The sequence below is a fragment of the Pogoniulus pusillus genome, chromosome 13, assembly GCF_015220805.1.
Source record: "Pogoniulus pusillus isolate bPogPus1 chromosome 13, bPogPus1.pri, whole genome shotgun sequence".
In the NCBI taxonomy this organism is placed as follows: Eukaryota; Metazoa; Chordata; class Aves; order Piciformes; family Lybiidae; genus Pogoniulus; species Pogoniulus pusillus.
The window spans coordinates 7,980,252-7,997,549 of NC_087276.1; the positions used below are offsets into that span (position 1 = coordinate 7,980,252).

Consider the following 17,298-nt stretch of genomic DNA (forward strand, 5'->3'; position numbering starts at 1 on the left):
CCATTTTTTCACATGACAGGAAAAAGCCAGATCACATCAGGTACCAACCAGCTTTTTTATACCTTCCCAGTGTTTCTTTGGCACGCAAAAAGCTCTCAATTAACCCTGCCTTTAATTTTGATTACTCGCAATGGATGTATAAGTGGCTTAGTCTAAGAAAATAACAGAAGGATTCTGCCTGGGCTGCCATGATAGCTACTGCTCAACACCTTTAAAAGCATTAGTAAGATCAAGCTAGTTTTATTTAAAAGGGAGTTAAAGCAAAGTTTCTGCACTCAAACATCTGAGTATACGAGATCAGCGTTTTGATTTTTCTGTTTATAGTTGAAATTGGTGAAGCTTTTCTTATCAGGATGACTGGAAATCAAGATGTAGCTTTTAAATCTTGAGCATTGTTAATCACTCTGTTTTATTTCTGTGCTGATAGCAGCTAGTGAAAAAAGCTCTCCTTAGGACAGTCAATGAGCATGGTGTTTTTTCAATGCAAAACTCAAACAATTTAAACTTCCATTTTCATACTATTCTTCTAGAGGCTTTTTTTCCCCCTACTTTTTTTAAATGTTTTCCTATTTAACAAATTCTCTTTGAAATTGTGTAGGTGTAAGTGATGGAAAACATTTCATTTCCAAACCTAGGTAGCTATATCCAAGCACTGCCAAGCGAGGCAGTTCAAATGGCTTTTAGATTCCCCAAGTGTGTTTTCTCCTTTGCTGTGCTTCTGTCCTGTTTTTGTCAGAATGACATTTGAAGAAGCTTTGATAATGGTCAGTACTTTCTGCACATACATTCCCTAAAGGTTTATAAACGTTAATTCTTAGAACAGGGTGGATGTGGTACACCCTGTGGCAGTACCTTCAGCAGCTCTGTTATAACTCTGAAGTCTCTGGCTGTAGACACCCAACAGTCTGTTTCCTGCACTAATGAGTAGGGTTTATTGATGACACCTGGTTAAAATGAAGTAACTCCAAGTTTTTGACCTGGACAAATCTGCTGTGGTGCTGATGTGTTGGAGGGGAGCCAGTCACTTCTATTGTTTTTTAAACACACAATAAAATGTGTTCACTTTGTTCTCCATTGGCATCTACTTCGAAAGCATGATTTACAAGTGGCACTTTATTCTAAATTGTTGATCTTGTTCAATAAAAGTTTCTTTTAAAATGTAATCCAAAGCCTCACACATTTTGGCTGAACTGGAAAGTTCTCTTATATAGATTTAATTTATGTAGAATTATAGAATCATATAATTATAGAATCAGCCAGGTTGGAAGAGACCTCCAAGACCCAGTCCAACCTAGCACTCAGCCCTAGACAATCAACTAGACCATGGCACTAAGTGCCTTAGCCAGGCTTCTCTTGAACACCTCCAGGGACAGCAACTCCACCACCTCCCTAGGCAGCCCATTCCAATGCCAATCACTCTCTCTGTGAAGAACTTCCTCCTAACATCCAGCCTAGACCTCCCCCAGCACAACTTGAGACTGTGTCCCCTTGTTCTATTGCTGGTTGCCTGGGAGAAGAGACCAACTAGGAATAAAAAATGAGTTGTACTAGGAATAAAAAAGTGAGTTGGAGTACTTTAAAAACTTCTAGACTGGACTAGAAAGGTGACACAAATTTGTTACACAATTTGTGTGCTCTCTCACATCCACTTGATCAGGTTGGAACTTATTTACTTTAGTAACAGACTAAATACTTAGCTGCAGAATAAATGAAACATTGCATTAATTAAGTTAATTACACTGCCTAAGGCCATTGCATGTTCTTTTGTGGCAAGGCTGTGTTTATTTTTGCTTCCTTTGTCACTTAGACACTGCTTTTCATGGCTTTCTATTTGGTGTTATGTTCAGAATAAGCCCATTATAAAGTTTGAGTTTGGTTTCTCTTTTGTAGTCTGCTTTTTTTGGTTGAGTTTTACATATTAGCAGTAACCTGCTTTATGCTTTCATTTGATGTTTAGTTACTAAATTGAATTGTTTTTAATAGATGGTAAAGGTGATACCTTTTAAATAGCAGTGACCAAAACTACTGCTCTTGATAGATTGGAAGAGTGCTTAACCTTTTGCATTACACCGTTCAGTTACCATCTGAAAAAGATGAGTGTTGGAAATGCAGTATTAAAAGAAGCTCCTGTTGCTGCTTATAAAATTAAGTAGATCTGCACAACATTTGAAAAGATGAATTTTTAAAAGGTAGAATCTCATCTGTCTACTAAGTACTAACTCTCTAACCAATACTGGATTTTTCTGGTTTGAATCTAACTGTTTTGTTATACTTTAATATTTCTTAACCATCTTTGTGTGCTTTTGTCTTCCTGAATGGCTAATGGTGGTTGAATCAATGTCTGGAGCCCTCCTGTTACTAATTGTGGTAAATTGTAGCTTCAAGTTTAACAGCCTGTGGAGAACAGCAGGATATTTTGCAACACAATGTTTTGTATGTCGTTACCATTCAAACTGATTGGCAGTGCAGAAAAGAAGAGATGTGTGGGTTAAGCAGGGTATTTGAGGTCATCCAGGCCATGGTTAAAACAGGGTACATCCTAAGCCTGAACAAGATAAAAACCAAGAAGTGTACATTTCACTGCAGGACTGAATTACTTTTTACATGCCCTTCATTTTCATCAGTTCAAAACCAGTGGTGGTTGATTAGCTTTCATTTTGTGCATCCCCAGAAGAGCTAGAAAGAGGTGATCACATTTGTAGCTTTCCATTCTATTCAGTTGCCTGTTCAAAACACAGTTTTCAGAGATACAAAGGGCTTGTTTGCTTTTTTCCAAAATATGAGTGGTCTTTCCATTCACTGTGAGTTGTATCCAGTCTGAGGGGAGAGTTTGACATGGGAGGATACAGTTCAGAGGACTTCAAGTGTTACGCTTTGGGATTTTATAGGATGCCTTCCTTAAATCTCTTATTTGATTATTGCCCCACAGAGTTGAGGCTTAAGTTAGAATCATGCTTAAAAGTTTTTTTTCCTTGGATTTGCCTTGGTTTTGTATGCACTCCTTTTTGTTTCATAGAATCAGCCAGGGTTGGAAGGGACCATAAGGATTATCTAGTTCCAACCCCGTTGCCATGGGCAGGGACACTTTACCCTAGATCAGCCTGGCCTTAAACACCTCCAGGGATGGGGCCTCAACCACCTCTGTGGGCAACCCATTCCAGGCTCTCACCACTCTCATGCTGAACAACTTCCTCCTCGTGTCCAGTCTGAATCTCCCCACCTCCAGCTTTGCTCCATTCCCCCTAGTCCTGTCACTCCCTGAGAGCCTGAAAATTCCCTCCCCAGCTTTTTTGTAGGCTCCCTTCAGATACTGGAAGGCCGCAAGAAGGGAGCCTACTCTTCTCCAGACTGATCAGCCTCAGCTCTTTCAGTCTGTCCTCATAGCAGAGCTGCTTCATCCCACTGATCATCCTCGTGGCCCTTCTCTAGACACACTCCAGCATCTCAACTTTTTCAAGCAATGCCAAATAAAGACATCAAAGCTGGACAGGAGTTGGCCATGTTGTAATGTTTTTAGTGCTGCAGTGAGTTATTTACTGATACTACTCTTAAAAATCTTTCATGAGTGAGTAGTTTGCACAATGGAAGTCTTTTTGTTACTCGAGCCATCTGAATTTATGTTCCCAAACAGTCATTTTAAGATTGTATCTTACTGCTACAATACAGAAGTAAACGTTCTCTGAAAGGACAACGTTTTGCTTGGTAGCTTAACTAATGTTGTCGTAACACAAACGTGTTTGTTTAGGACTCCAATTATTTGAACCTGCCTTTCCTTTCTGTTTTGTCTCTGCTTTTTCTGTTTTCATTCTTCTCACCAAATACTTGCCAAAACTGACTGCAGAGTTACCTTTGTGAGTTGATTCCGCAGTCTGGCTGTTGTAGATGGTATGTTAGCACCTTTCAGTTCAATAAGCACTGTGGAATCAGTTATCTGTTCTCTGGCTGTCTCTCCTTTGACTAGGCGCTGGTTCTCCATACAAAACAACCAACTTGTGTACCAGAAGAAGTTTAAGGTAGGTAGCAAAAACTGTCTTGGGTTAGTCTGGGGGGGAGGGATGGTTTTCCTAATGGATGGGAGGAAGGAGGGACAGTGCTGACACTGGCTTCCTGTGTGGTCTCCAGCCCTATGGGGAGAGGCTGAGGGACCTGGGGCTCTTTGGCATGGTGAAGGAAAGACTTAGAGAGAATCTTATCAGTGTTTATAAATATCTGAGGGCTGGGGGTCAAGAGGGAGGGGACAGACTCTTCTCAGTTGTGCCTTGGGATAAGACAAGGGGCAATGGGTAGAGTCTCCTCTGGAGACTTTCAAGTTCTGTCTGGATGTGTTCCTGTGCAACCTGTGTTAGTTTCTCTGGTTGCACTTGATGATCTGTGGTGGTCCCTTCCAAACCCTAACATCCTGTGATCCTGTGAACCTACTGCATTTTGTCAATTCATAGAATCAGTCAGGGTTGGAAGGGACCACAAGGATCATCTAGTTCCACCTCCCCTGCCATGAGACACCCTTTCACTCTTTGTAAAATGAAAGTAATAGCCACAATTAGACTTTGAGATGGCTGCAGAGTGACTTGTAAATACAGACTTTATTTGCTGTGGACTTTGTTGTCTCATTGCAAAGAAGGTTTATGAAGATTAAGTTGGTGGTCCCAAAAGGCTTGTACACTCTTGCTGACAGTGAAAAACTCTGTCCTGTTCTTTGAGCAATTCAGGGCTTCCTTGCTCCAGTTGCTTACCAGGTTCACATACCCAATTTAGCAGTTGAGGAGGGGAAAGGGGGAAAAGGTACAGAAGTATCTGTTATGAAACAGGGGTGTTGTGTATGTGCATTTAACACTGAAAATGCAGTTCAGGAGTCAGCATTAGTCGGTTTGCTGCTGGGAAAGTTCATTTATGTATTCCAGGAGCAAGCACTACTCTGCCCCAAGCTGTCAAATATTCTATCAACATTTGGGCCCATGCTCTTCATTTTGGGAAAAACTAGAGAACTAGGTGGGGATGGAGGGGGAAATTCCAAAAAGGAAGAACTTAAGACACTTAACTTCTCTTTGATGTTAATAGGCCAAGTTCAGAGGCTGTTCCTTGCTATTTGATGTTATCAAATCCAGATTCTTCACTTTTTTTGTCATTGGAAGGCAGGCAAACAGTTGAGTTTGTGCGAGCACATTTGAGTTGGGCATATTCTGCTGATGAATTCCAATCACATTTTTGTGTGTGTTGTTTGGTTTGTTTTTTTTTTAATGCACCTTTTAAAATGCTGTCAGCTTAGAATAAATTTTTTATTAACTTTAAGTTCTCAGAACCTCTCCACCTAGCTTCTGAGTGGTGTGGTTTGGTTTTTTTTGGCATTGCTGAATTTGGTATAATTTGATTTAGTTGTAAGCTAATTGCATTTCTTAGAAAATATCTTTTTTTCAAGTGCTGCTGCTTAAATTTCAAGTGTTATTTAATAGGTTGAATTGTAGGCAAAAAGGAATTCTCCAAAGTTTGCTCTAACTTTTCATTAAATGCCAACTAAATGGTAAAATTCATCTAAATACCTGCTGCTGCCCAGTATTGCCTGCTCCACTGATAGGTAATTTTCATTTGGGGGAGTAAAACTAGTGTCAAGAAGCAAATAATCCAAAATGTACCATTTTAATTCTGTTGGCAACTTTGTTCTCTTTCCTCTACGTGACTTCATTTTTTGTCTCTTAGGATAATCCCACAGTAGTTGTTGAAGACTTGCGGCTTTGCACAGTTAAACACTGTGAAGACATAGAAAGACGTTTCTGTTTTGAGGTGGTTTCTCCAACAAAGTAAGGAGGAGTGATGGAGCACATTTACTTAACACCTCCCCCCCCCCCCAAAAATCACTGCATGCAGTTATCTTGCAACACAAGGTTAACATTTCTCTTGGGATAGATCAAAGCAGGAAAAGGATCGGAACAATTCTGCTCCTTAGAATTTTGTTTAAGTGATGCTGTGAGAAGTGTTCCTAGCACTTAGTTTACTTCTGTTTGAAATAAACATCCATTCATGTGTGTTATGCATAAACAGCTTGTGCTTGTGGAGCTGTTGTGGCTTAGTAGCTGATACTACCAAGCTGCTTCTCGGTTTCTCCAAAGCTTTGGTTGGTGTCATGCGAGAGAAACATTAATAAGTTGTCTCAGTAGCATTAACTCACAGTCTGGAAAGCACTAAATGCAACTACCAGACAAAGAATCTCACTGTGAGCAGTGCAGCATATTGGTTGTGTTTGGAGAAGTATGGCAGCCCTACTGCAGCAAGGGCAGGACATGGATTTCTCATTAATGATTATGAAATGTGACCGTATTGAAGTTCTTGATATAACCTGCTTTTAGATTTGGAGGTTATTGATACTCCCTTCTCAGACTGATTTCTGTTTTTCATGGAGTGCTGCCTAATGTTTGCCTCTTCAGTCGCAGTTCCCCTTAACATGTATCTTGCTGCTGCTTGTCTATGCTTTTTCAGACCCTAAGTGTTGGAGCAATTTTATACTTCACAACCTGTTTCCTTGACTCCTGGTGTGAAAAATAGATTGGTTATTCTCAGAGAGCTTTGAAAGAATTTTTTCCTTGATCTCTGTGAATGAAATTGTATTTCCTTGGATTGGTACATGTGTTATGGAGGTAAATTGCATGTGAGGATATAAAACTGAGGCATTTGGGATGAAACAAGAAAGGGAACAGGAAGCTAAGCCATTCTCTGGGTTATTTGAAGAGTCATATTTTAGCGTGGGTTATGGTTTAGTATTACCTGCAAATAGCTTTGCCACCAGGAGTTCACAATTTGTTAAGGGGTCAGCTGCCTTGTTAGCCCAAAATGGACAAGTTTATTAGACGGTGCCTGCTAAGCAATGTCCTTCTGCTGGTAGCCAGATACTTTCCCAAGAGCCTGTATTTTATTGAACCATTTGTTGCTTGATGTTAGCTGCTGGCTCAGTCTCTCTGGGTCTGACCACATGTGTGATTCCTCACAGAAGCTGCATGCTTCAGGCTGACTCGGAAAAGCTGCGGCAGGCATGGATTAAGGCTGTTCAGACCAGCATTGCTACAGCATATAGAGAGAAAGGGGATGAATCTGAGGTGAGTTTAAACCACAACCAGTCAAATCACAACTCCCCTTTTGATCCTGGAAATTAAATACAAAGAAAACCTCTTTTTGTGTGCGAGGAGGATTGTTTGTCTTCCAGTGGAAATTCAGTGAAGCTTTGATAGCTGTGATTTACACCTAATTTATCTTACACTTCATTTCAATGTTATTTTGGCCTGTTTTGATGAGATTTTTCTGTAGGGTGGTTAAAATTCACATGATACTCCTCTATTCAGGTCATATTTTTCCTCAAAAGCTAACCATGTTTTTCAGTTCTCTGTCTTTCCTTGGCCTGAGAAGTTACTTTCCTAGGACTCCAGTCAACTGTTAGCATCTGTGGGACTCGAATTTATCGTGTGTGTCTCCTTCTTTTGTTTGTTTCTTTTCTTTCTTAGAAACAGGAAAAGAAATCATCCCCTTCCACTGGCAGCCTAGAATCTGGGAGTGAGACAAAAGAGAAGTTGTTGAAGGGAGAAAGTGCTCTACAGCGAGTTCAGTGCATTCCTGGTAATGCTGCCTGCTGTGACTGTGGTTTGGCAGATCCTCGCTGGGCCAGTATCAACCTCGGAATCACACTGTGCATTGAGTGCTCAGGCATACACAGGTTGGGAAACACTTCAGAACTCTTCACAACTCCCTAATCGTGTGTCCAGCGGAGTAGGGAGATGATTGTTCCCTTGTGTTGACTTTGGTGGGGCCAGACCTGGAGTACTCTTGTTGAGTTTTGGGCATCTCAATATGAGAGGGATGTTAAGATGCTGGTGTGAATTATAGAGGAGAGCAACAAAGATGATGAAGGGTATGGAGATTAAATACTTATGAAGAGCAACTGAAGGAATCAGGGCTGTTTAGTTGGAAAAAGAGGAAGCTGAAGGGAGAGACCTCATAGCTTTCTACAGCTACTTGAAAGAACCTTGTGGAGAAGTTGGTGCTGGTCTCTTTTCACAGTTAATAGTGCTAGAACAAGAGGGAATGGCCTCAAGCTGCAAGTGGATAGGTTTAGGCTGGATATTAGGACAATTTTTTTAACAGCAAGAGTGGTCAGGCATTGGAATGTGCTGCCCAGGGAGGTGGTGGAGTCACCAACCCTGGATGTGTTTGCAAGTCGTTTGAATGTGGTGCTTGGGGATATGGTTTAGGGTGCACCTTGTAGAGCAGGGTTATCAGATGGACTTAGTAATCTAAAGGTCTTTTCCAACCTGAATGCTTCTGTGATTCTGTGTATTTGGGCATTGACTAGAGTAGGGAGGGTGATGTTTGCCTCTCCAAATGTATATTGAAGCAAGAGTGTGTCCAGCAGATCAAGGGAGGTTCTCCTTCCCCTCTACTCTGCCTTGGTGAAACCTCATCTTGAATACTGCCTTCAGTTTTGGGCTCCCCAGTTTAAGAGGGACAGGGATCTGCTGGAAAAGGTCCAGCAGAGGGCTAGGAGGATGATTAGGGGACTAGAGAGGATGGCTTATGAGGAGAGGCTGAGGGACCTGGGGCTTTTTAGTCTGGAGAAGAGAAGACTGAGAAGGGATTTATTAAATATTTATAAACATCTGAGGGCTGGGGGTCAGGAGAGGAGGGACAGGCTCTGCTCACTTGTTCCTGAGGATAGGAAAAGGAGTAATGGGTGTAAGTTGCAGCACAGGAGGTTCCACCTCAACACAAGGGGGAAATTCTTTACTGTAGGGGTCACACAGCACTGGAACAGGCTCCCCAGAGAGGTTGTGGAGTCTCTTTCCCTGGAGTTTTCAAGGCCTGTCTGGATGAGTTCCTCTGTGATCTGTGTGGTCCTACTCTGGCAGGTTGGACTTGATCTCCTTGGCTCCCTTCCAACCTCTAATATCCCTTGTGTGTGAACAGAATGAGGGTAAATTAACAGTCAAGTTGTCTGAGGTAAGACAAGGCATATAGTTACAGGCTAATGTTTTTTCCATGCTGTTTAGGAGTTTGGGAGTCCACTTCTCAAAAGTGAGATCTTTAACTCTGGATTCATGGGAACCTGAACTTCTTAAGGTATGACAGTATTTTAGAAACAGCTTTCTGTTTGGTACTTCAATTGTTTCTCTAAAGCCTCTGCATCAGCAAGATGAATGCAGGGAAGACTTCTGTGTGTACCTAGTGCATGTCTTGCATTTTTGGGTAGAAATGTTCATAGCTGAGCATTGCTTTTTTTGTTCCTTTTACAATACAGGCAGTAGCAGTAATCATTCTTCTTAAGATGTTTGCAAGCCAAAAGAACTTATGTCAACTACAGGTTCACTAATGCCATTTGAACATAAAACCCCACAACTCTATTCATAGACCAACAGTGTAGTGGCCTGAAAAATATTGGAAGTGCTGTATCAACCCAAAGCATGATCATACTCCAAAATGCAGATGTCAACTCTTAAAGGGAGATCCTGTTTTTTAACAACTGTTTTGTCTTTTACTCCTACTGGCTTGTAGGAGAGCATTCCTGCAGCTGTTGTCATGTGCTGTTCATGTACCAAAATTCCAGTGTGAAACATGGTTATGAAAATCATGTGTCACTGGAATACTGAAACAGGAACTCGGGCACGGCTGCATGTGTGCAGCTGGATAATCACTGCCAAGCATTTGTGCCTAGCTGTCACATTCTGGTACTTGGGTATTGCTTCTTTGTTCCAAACAATCAAAAGGCAGCATGAGTAGGAGTGTTTCTGTCATGGCTTGGCCTTAAATCATTTTTATGTTAGTGTGTTCATGCTGAGGAAACCATCAAAAAAATCCACAAGTTCAGGTAAGTACCAGAACTGCATATTCTACCTGGTATTAGAAGAAAGAACTCTGTTCATTGGCCCATGAAATCCACATGCTGATGGTAAATCCTCCTGCAGGCTGGTTTTTGTGTTTGACCTGTTTTTATAGTCAACAGACTGTGAGCAAGCAAAAATGTCTGTTGGACAAGATAGGGTTGAATTGATTGAATTTTCTCTTGATGATAAGAGCTGCTAAAGCAAAGCTGGTGGAAGAGAGCATCTTTCTTTATGAGGCCTGCAGGTGCCATTCTTGTTGCACAGAAATGATACTTGCATCACAGATGATAGTGTTTGTACTTTTTTTCAGAGGGGAACAGCATCTTAGAGGCTTTTTTTACCATCTTACTGAGAATTTGATTGATTTTTTTGTTCACTGATTGTTTCATTATCATGCTATAAACCCTTGCTTATTTCTCTAAGTGTACTTTTATCATCAAAAACACCAATCTGGTGAAAAAAAAAAACAACTAAATAAGTAGATTGAAGAAAAACCCTTTTGCAACTGTATTTGAATTTATTTATTTTGCTTCATAGCTTATGTGTGAATTGGGAAATGATGTTATAAATAGAATATATGAAGCCAAGTTGGAAAAAGTGGGAATAAAGAAGCCACAACCTGGAAGCCAAAGGTAGTAATTTACTAGCAGTGCCTCCTCCTTCCCTTTCTTATTGCTTCCTTCAGCCACCAGCTTTAAAAGATGCTGCCAGTTAACTGTGTAACACTCCTTTGAGGTACTCTTTTCCCTTTTCACCAGCATGTTTTGCTCTCTCTCTTTTTTTCACACTGTCTTCATTGGGTATGCCTTTTGTTGGTCCCTCTCAACTTTGTGCATTTGCTCTTTTTCTGATCTCACTCCTTTTTATGACACTCTATAGCATCCTGTTCTGTCTCATTAATGTGGGCATCTTGGTTTTAATTCTTGTCTTTTTTGAGCCATCACAGCCAGCTGTACTGGCTCTGTGGGCACTCCTAGAAGGAGCCTGTGGTTTCAGCCTCTTAGTTATAATGACCATTCTCGAGTTCTGTTCCTTGATGCCCACAATAGTCTCTTCTTTTTGCCTACATTGTGCATGAGCTCTGCTGATTTACAGCAAACTTCTGCTAGTTGTGCTGCTCTCTTCTGTTTCTCTGGTGCTAATTAGTGTTTGGAGGTAGCTTCCTAACTTCTGCTGTATAAGATGTCTTAAAAACTTCAGGTTTTACCAGCTTTCTTGTTCTGTGCTGCTTGCAGTTTTATGCTATAGAAAACAGTGCTTTATAAAGTGTTGGCAGTTTGGAGACTGTTGAAAATAATGCAGAAGATTTGCTAGATATTCCTTCCAGTGGTAACTGCCTTTTGGCAGTCTTAGTAGTAATGCTTTTATAGCCCCTTTCATCAGTACATCTGAAGGGGATATTCTCAGGTTACAAGAGGAAAGCATTTGATCGTGTGTTACAGAAATGGTGGCTGTGCTTGCCTGAGGCTTGTTGCTGTTGTCTTGTGCAATCTCGATTTCCCTTTGGCATTTGCTCCTTTGCCATCTGTATTTACTGCAGCAACTAAATACATGCCATGTTAATTGGTTATTAATAATGTAAAACACTTATAAAGGACTAATACCAAGAAGTAACATACAGTCACTAATGCTTATTTTTTCCACACACTGCTTTCTGAAGTCACAGAACCCTGAAGGAAAATATACATGTGTGAACACAACATTATTTTCTTCTGAGCCTTCTGCAAAATGGAATGAAGAATCTAGAAAGAATGAATGTGCTTGTCATATTGCTGTAGAATGTGCTGGAGGTGTCTTATATGCAGTGCCAAACTGCAGTTTTAGTGGATATAGCATGAAATAAGTGTTATTTTAATACATGAAAATACAAACCTATGAGCTCACTAACTCTGGGGATTTTGTGTATGACAGGCAAGAGAGGGAGGCATACATCAGAGCAAAATATGTGGAAAGGAAGTTTGTAGAGAAGCAGCCTGCATCAGTATCTATGAATGAATCTGGAACACGAGTTTTGTCTCCAAGTCAGGAAGAAAAAAGGCACAGTGGCCCTGAAAAATCCCTTCTGGCAGGGGAACAAGGTGCAGCATCCCAAAAAGGTATTCCCACACTTCTCTCCTTAGCTGTATTGCACACGTTCAGATTTGAGTGGCATGGGTTTGTGTGAACTTGATTGCCTGCCCTGTGCAGAGGAATTGGAATCTGTCTGTAATGGGTCACGGCCTAGTTCTGACCTATAGGGGAGAAAAAACTTGCTCACAGATGTGCATTTTTAGATGGCAAAGAATTTGGAGTGGGGATGCTTATCACTCAGAAACATTAACCACCTTCTTCCCTCCTTATTTTCACCCTTCTGAATCTTTCCAATAACTTTCTTTCCTGCCCTATCCCTTCCTTACTGCCTGCTTTGTGCTTTGCTAACTTGCATGTCCCAGCGGTTGCTGTAAGTAGCGACGAGGCCAGGCGGGAGTCTCTCTTCTGTCCTGATGAACTAGATTCACTCTTCTCCTACTTTGATACCTCTTCAAAACTACGTAGTAGTAAGTACTACAGCTATGGCGTGTTCAGTATTTGCACTAGTGATCCATTGTGTGTTGTGGCCATCTCCCTGCTTTTAATCTATTGTCTCCAGGCTACTGCATCGCTTGGTGTTTTCATGAAATAATTTAAGCTTTTTTACTTCTCCTGACCTTTTCCTTTCTAAAAATCTTTAACAATAACAATACTAAATGTTATGGTTGCAACATACAACTTCATATTTTTAATATGGGTGCATTAACAGCATTGAATAATTATTGGTCATTTAAAACAATATATTTCAATTCAGGACCAAGTATAAGAGCTTGCTTTATTATCATGGTATCTGTCAAGAGTAGGTAACATGTGGCCTGTATAGTAATTACAGTTTCTCCTCCAAACAGTACGAAGCAGTGACAGTGGGATCCAGCCAAGTGCTGATGACAGCAGAGAACACCTTGCCCCTACTGTGTCAGTTAACAGTTTGTATGAACCAGGTGCGTTGGGCTTTGCGCTTCAGGGTGAAAACTGAACCAACTTCTCGCTACAAGAGACTAGTACTTGGTGGTACAGTTCATGTCTCTCTCCTCCTTGTGGGCTGAAACACTCTTAACAAGGGTAATAATTCCATCAGTGACCTTTCTGTCCTTCAGGCTTGGTGGCAAGGGTGATGTTGAACCCTTCTAAGTAAGTTCAGGTAAACATTGTTTCAAGTTAGGTGAATATTGGAGTTGGACTTGATGATCTGTGAGGTCTCTTCCAACCTTGGTGATACTGTGATACTGTGATATTGAGCCAGACCTTATGAGATTTTTGCAGATGGAATAACGCTGCATTTTGATGCAAACAAGTCTCCACAAAAGGCACAGCCATCTTATAAACAGTTAAATCCTTGGAGACAGAACATGTTAAGTCATAAATAGTAGATATTGTGTATTATTTGAGCAGTCTGGCTTAATTTGTCTGGTTTGTCCTTACATGGAATTCCCTGTGTCTTTAAACATTACACTCCTAAAGACTCCAAAGTTTATGAATTGATTATTTGTGATCTAACATCACCATCCTGGTCTGACAGATTTATTAAGCATTTATTGGCTTGTCAGAATATCACAAAAATCTATAAAGCAAACTTATTCTTTGACATCAAAATGCTCTTCAGATGTATGTTCTACATCCAGTAGTTAGCAGCTGTGGTTTGAAGATGAGCAGTATGTGGCTTGGATCCTTTTTTTGACTGCATAGTAGAAACTTATCCTGTAACTCATGAAAGCTTAAACATAACAGTGTGTTTATCTCTCAGGCTTCATGCTGTATAACTCTTCTTAACATGAAAAGAAAGGTTGTGCTTTAGTCCAGATGATTATAGCCACAGCATGTAACTGGTAAATGACAGTGGTGTCTCTTAACAAAGGCTTGATCAGAACAGTATTAGCTTTGTGTTCAGGGGTGTCAAACTGTTGCAAATGGAGATAGATTTGTGTGACTACACATCTGCAGGAGAAATAGTTTTATTCCTATCTTTCAGTATAGGATAAAACACACTTGTAGCTTAAAAGAGTTTGTTACAAATGACAAGGGATGGCCAGGTTAAGGGATATTCACATGTGCCACTGATGTGGAGAGAATGTTTTCTGGGCAGTGCTCATTCTGTGAAGTGGCCATGAATGCTGAAGCGAGCTAAAGGCATCTGTGACTTCTGGCAGACTAGGGCAACAATGCACAGCATTCTGCAAAATCTGAGCTACTCTATGCCAGAATTTTTGGTCAGAATTCCAGGAGGTACCTTATAAAAGCAAGAATTAGGTAAGCAACTTTTTGTTTTTCCTTTCCAGAAGGAGATAAGCAGGAGTCTTCAGTATTCTGTGACTCCAAACAACCTAATCCAGGATTGCAGCTGTATCGAGCCGCCTTTGACAAGAATCTTCCTGATATGGCAGAAGCATTGGCCCATGGAGCTGAAGTAAACTGGGTCAACGTAGAAGAAAACAAAACAACACCACTCATTCAGGCAGTGCGAGGGGTATGTGATGTACAGCACCGACTGATGTGGGAGGAAGGGGAGGGGAACAATAGGGGGATTTCTGTGTGCCTGTTCCTTTGGAACTGCTTGCTTCTCTAGTGAATGATAATGTGATGCTAAAATGATCTTTACAGTGTGTTCTCAAAGTTGTTTCTGGCCTATTCTTTGCCTGTTCATGTTTAGAGTTATATAACCTAGTTGTGCTTGAATTTGATACAGGAGCCAAATGCCTGTTCTTGTAATTGCTGTATGATTCAGTAGTGACAAGGCAGAACAGATTTGGCTCTTGCTCTTGAGAGCTGGGGCTGAATTGGTTTTTTTGCTTTTTATTCCATAGGGTTCATTGGTTACTTGTGAGTTTTTGCTGCAGAATGGGGCCAATGTGAACATCAGGGATATGAAAGGAAGAGGACCCTTGCACCATGCCACGGTTCTAGGACACACTGGGTAAGTGGCTGCCCCAGAATCTGTAAAACAACTTCACTATATTTGTTAATGTGAAGCTTCCTCATTTCCCCAGAGATCCTGCCATTTTTCATGTATTTCAAGTCACCTAGGTCTTTCTTGTGGTAACATTTTGAATTGGCAATCTTACCTGCTAGCAAAACACACACCCCTTGTCCATTTTGTGACAACAGCTTTGCCCTGCTCAGTGTGGGGTTCTTTTGTCTGTCATGGCAAAAGGGATGAGCTTTTTTCAGTGATAACCCAGGAAGATAGAACCTCACTTCTAAAGGATTCAACTCATTACTGTACTAGAGTGATTTGAGTTAGGCTGCCTTTCTAATGTGGATTAAATACTTGAAGTTGTTTACTTCTGTGGTTATGTCTTAGTTCTAGGCTTAGTTCTAGGCTACCTTTCTAATGTGGACTAAATACTTGAGATTGTTTACTTCTGTGGTTATATCTTAGTTCTAGAGGAACAGTGCTGTTTTCATGTCCTCAAGAGATTTATAATGGGTTAAGTCAAGTTTGTTTTATGATGATTAGGGGACTGGAGGGCATGCTTTTTGAGGAGAAGCTGAGAGACCTGGGACTTTTTAGTCTGGAGAAGACTGAGAGGGATTTAATAAATGTTTATAGACATCTGAGGGCTGGGGGTCAGCCCCCCAGGAGGGCTGGGGGACAGGCTCTGCTCACTTGCTCCCTGGGATAGGACAAGGAGCAATGGGTGTAAGTTTCAACGCAAGAGGTTCCACCTCAACACAAGGGGGAACTTCTTTACTGCAAGGGTCACAGAGCACTGGAACAGACTCCCCAGAGAGGTTGTAGGGTCTCCTTCTCTGGAGACTTTCAAGGCCTGTCTGGATGCATTCCTCTGTGATCTGTGCTTGATTGTGTGGTCCTGCTCTGGCAGGGAGGTTGGACTCAATGATCTCCTTGGGTCCCTTCCAACCCCTAAAATCCTGTGATCCTGTGATGTTGCATCCAGCTTGGCTGTCCAGAGAAGTTGTGCCATCTCCTTATCTAAAGACTTTCAAAGCCAGCCTGGATGCATTCCTGTGTGGACTACCCTAGGGAATCCTGCTTTTGACGCGGGGAGGTTGGACTTGATCTCTGGAGGTCAACCAGAGAGCCTCTTGAGAGCCCTTCCAACCTCTACTGTTCTGTGAGTCTGTCTTTATTTGTTTATTTTTCCTACAATGTGAAGATTACTCTTAAATGCTTTTTCCAAACAGGCAAGTGTGTTTATTCCTAAAACGAGGAGCAAACCAGCACGCCACTGATGAGGATGGGAAAGATCCATTGAGTATAGCAGTAGAAGCTGCAAATGCAGATATTGTAACATTGTAAGTCACACGTTCTGATTTTGGCTCTTTGATTGGGTTTCCACGATCTGTTTCTAGACAGGCTGGATGAGTGGGCAGAGGCCAATGGGATAAGATTTAACAAGGCCAAGTGCAGGGTTCTGCACTTTGGTCACAACAACCCCAAGCAGCGCTACAGGCTGGGGACAGAGTGGCTGGAAAGCAGCCAGGCAGAAAGGGACCTGGGGGTACTGGTACATAGTAGCTGAAGATGAGCCAGCAGAGTGCCCAGGTGGCCAAGAGAGCCAATGGCATCCTGGCCTGCATCAGGAACAGTGTGGCCAGTAGGACGAGGGAGGTTATTCTGCCCCTGTACTCAACACTGATCAGGCCACACCTTGAGTCCTGTGTCTAGTTCTGGGCCCCTCAATTCAAGAGAGATGTTGAGGTGCTGGAATGTGTCCAGAAAGGGTGACAAAGCTGGTGAGGGGCCTGGAGCACAGCCCTGTGAGGAGAGGCTGAGGGAGCTGGGGTTGTTTAGCCTGGAGAAGAGGAGGCTCAGGGGTGACCTCATTGCTGTCTACAACTACCTGAAGGGAGGCTGTAGCCAGGTGGGGTTGGTCTCTTCTGCCAGGCAACCAGCAACAGAACAAAGGGACACAGTCTCAAGTTGTGCCAGGGGAAGTAAAGGCTGGATGTTAGGAGGAAGTTCTTCACAGAGAGAGTGATTGGCATTGGAATGGGCTGCCCAGGGAGGTGGTGGAGTCATTGTCCCTGGAGGTGTTCAAGCAAAGCCTGGCTAAGGCACTTAGTGCCATGGTCTAGTTGATTGGATAGGGCTGGGTGCTAGGTTGGACTGGATGATCTTGGAGGTCTCTTCCAACCTGCTTGATTCTATGATTAATATAGGAAATGTCAAAAGCCCTTTATGTAGAGCCAGAGAGAGCAAAAGAAAAAATCCAGGAGAGTACAATGTCCCTGGTGTGAGGTTCAGGAGTGCACTGCAGACCTCGAGTTTTGCAGTCTTTTCAGTCCTTTTAAAGGTGACATTTTTCTCTCTGTTTCCTACCTCGTAGGTTGCGTTTGGCAAGGATGAACGAAGAGATGCGTGAATCGGAAGGACTCTATGGACAGCCAGGTCAATACTCTACTAATAACC

General features: G+C 41.9%; 1 protein-coding gene across 4 annotated transcripts in view; it reads left to right on the forward strand.

The window, feature by feature from the left end:
* Positions 1-17,298, forward strand: part of ACAP2 (ArfGAP with coiled-coil, ankyrin repeat and PH domains 2) — a 79,898-nt gene that overhangs the window by 53,334 nt on the left and 9,266 nt on the right. For 2 of the 4 annotated variants that reach the window (XM_064152890.1, XM_064152891.1), the window contains 13 exons: positions 3,962-4,013; positions 5,695-5,795; positions 6,980-7,085; positions 7,488-7,696; positions 9,027-9,096; positions 10,395-10,489; positions 11,769-11,953; positions 12,290-12,394; positions 12,776-12,868; positions 14,204-14,391; positions 14,729-14,838; positions 16,071-16,181; positions 17,216-17,277. In XM_064152890.1, coding sequence (XP_064008960.1) covers positions 3,962-4,013; positions 5,695-5,795; positions 6,980-7,085; positions 7,488-7,696; positions 9,027-9,096; positions 10,395-10,489; positions 11,769-11,953; positions 12,290-12,394; positions 12,776-12,868; positions 14,204-14,391; positions 14,729-14,838; positions 16,071-16,181; positions 17,216-17,277 — 1,487 coding nt within the window. The remainder of the gene's footprint in view (positions 1-3,961; positions 4,014-5,694; positions 5,796-6,979; positions 7,086-7,487; positions 7,697-9,026; positions 9,097-10,394; positions 10,490-11,768; positions 11,954-12,289; positions 12,395-12,775; positions 12,869-14,203; positions 14,392-14,728; positions 14,839-16,070; positions 16,182-17,215; positions 17,278-17,298) is intronic. The other 2 variants (XM_064152892.1, XM_064152893.1) reach the window with 1 other exon arrangement.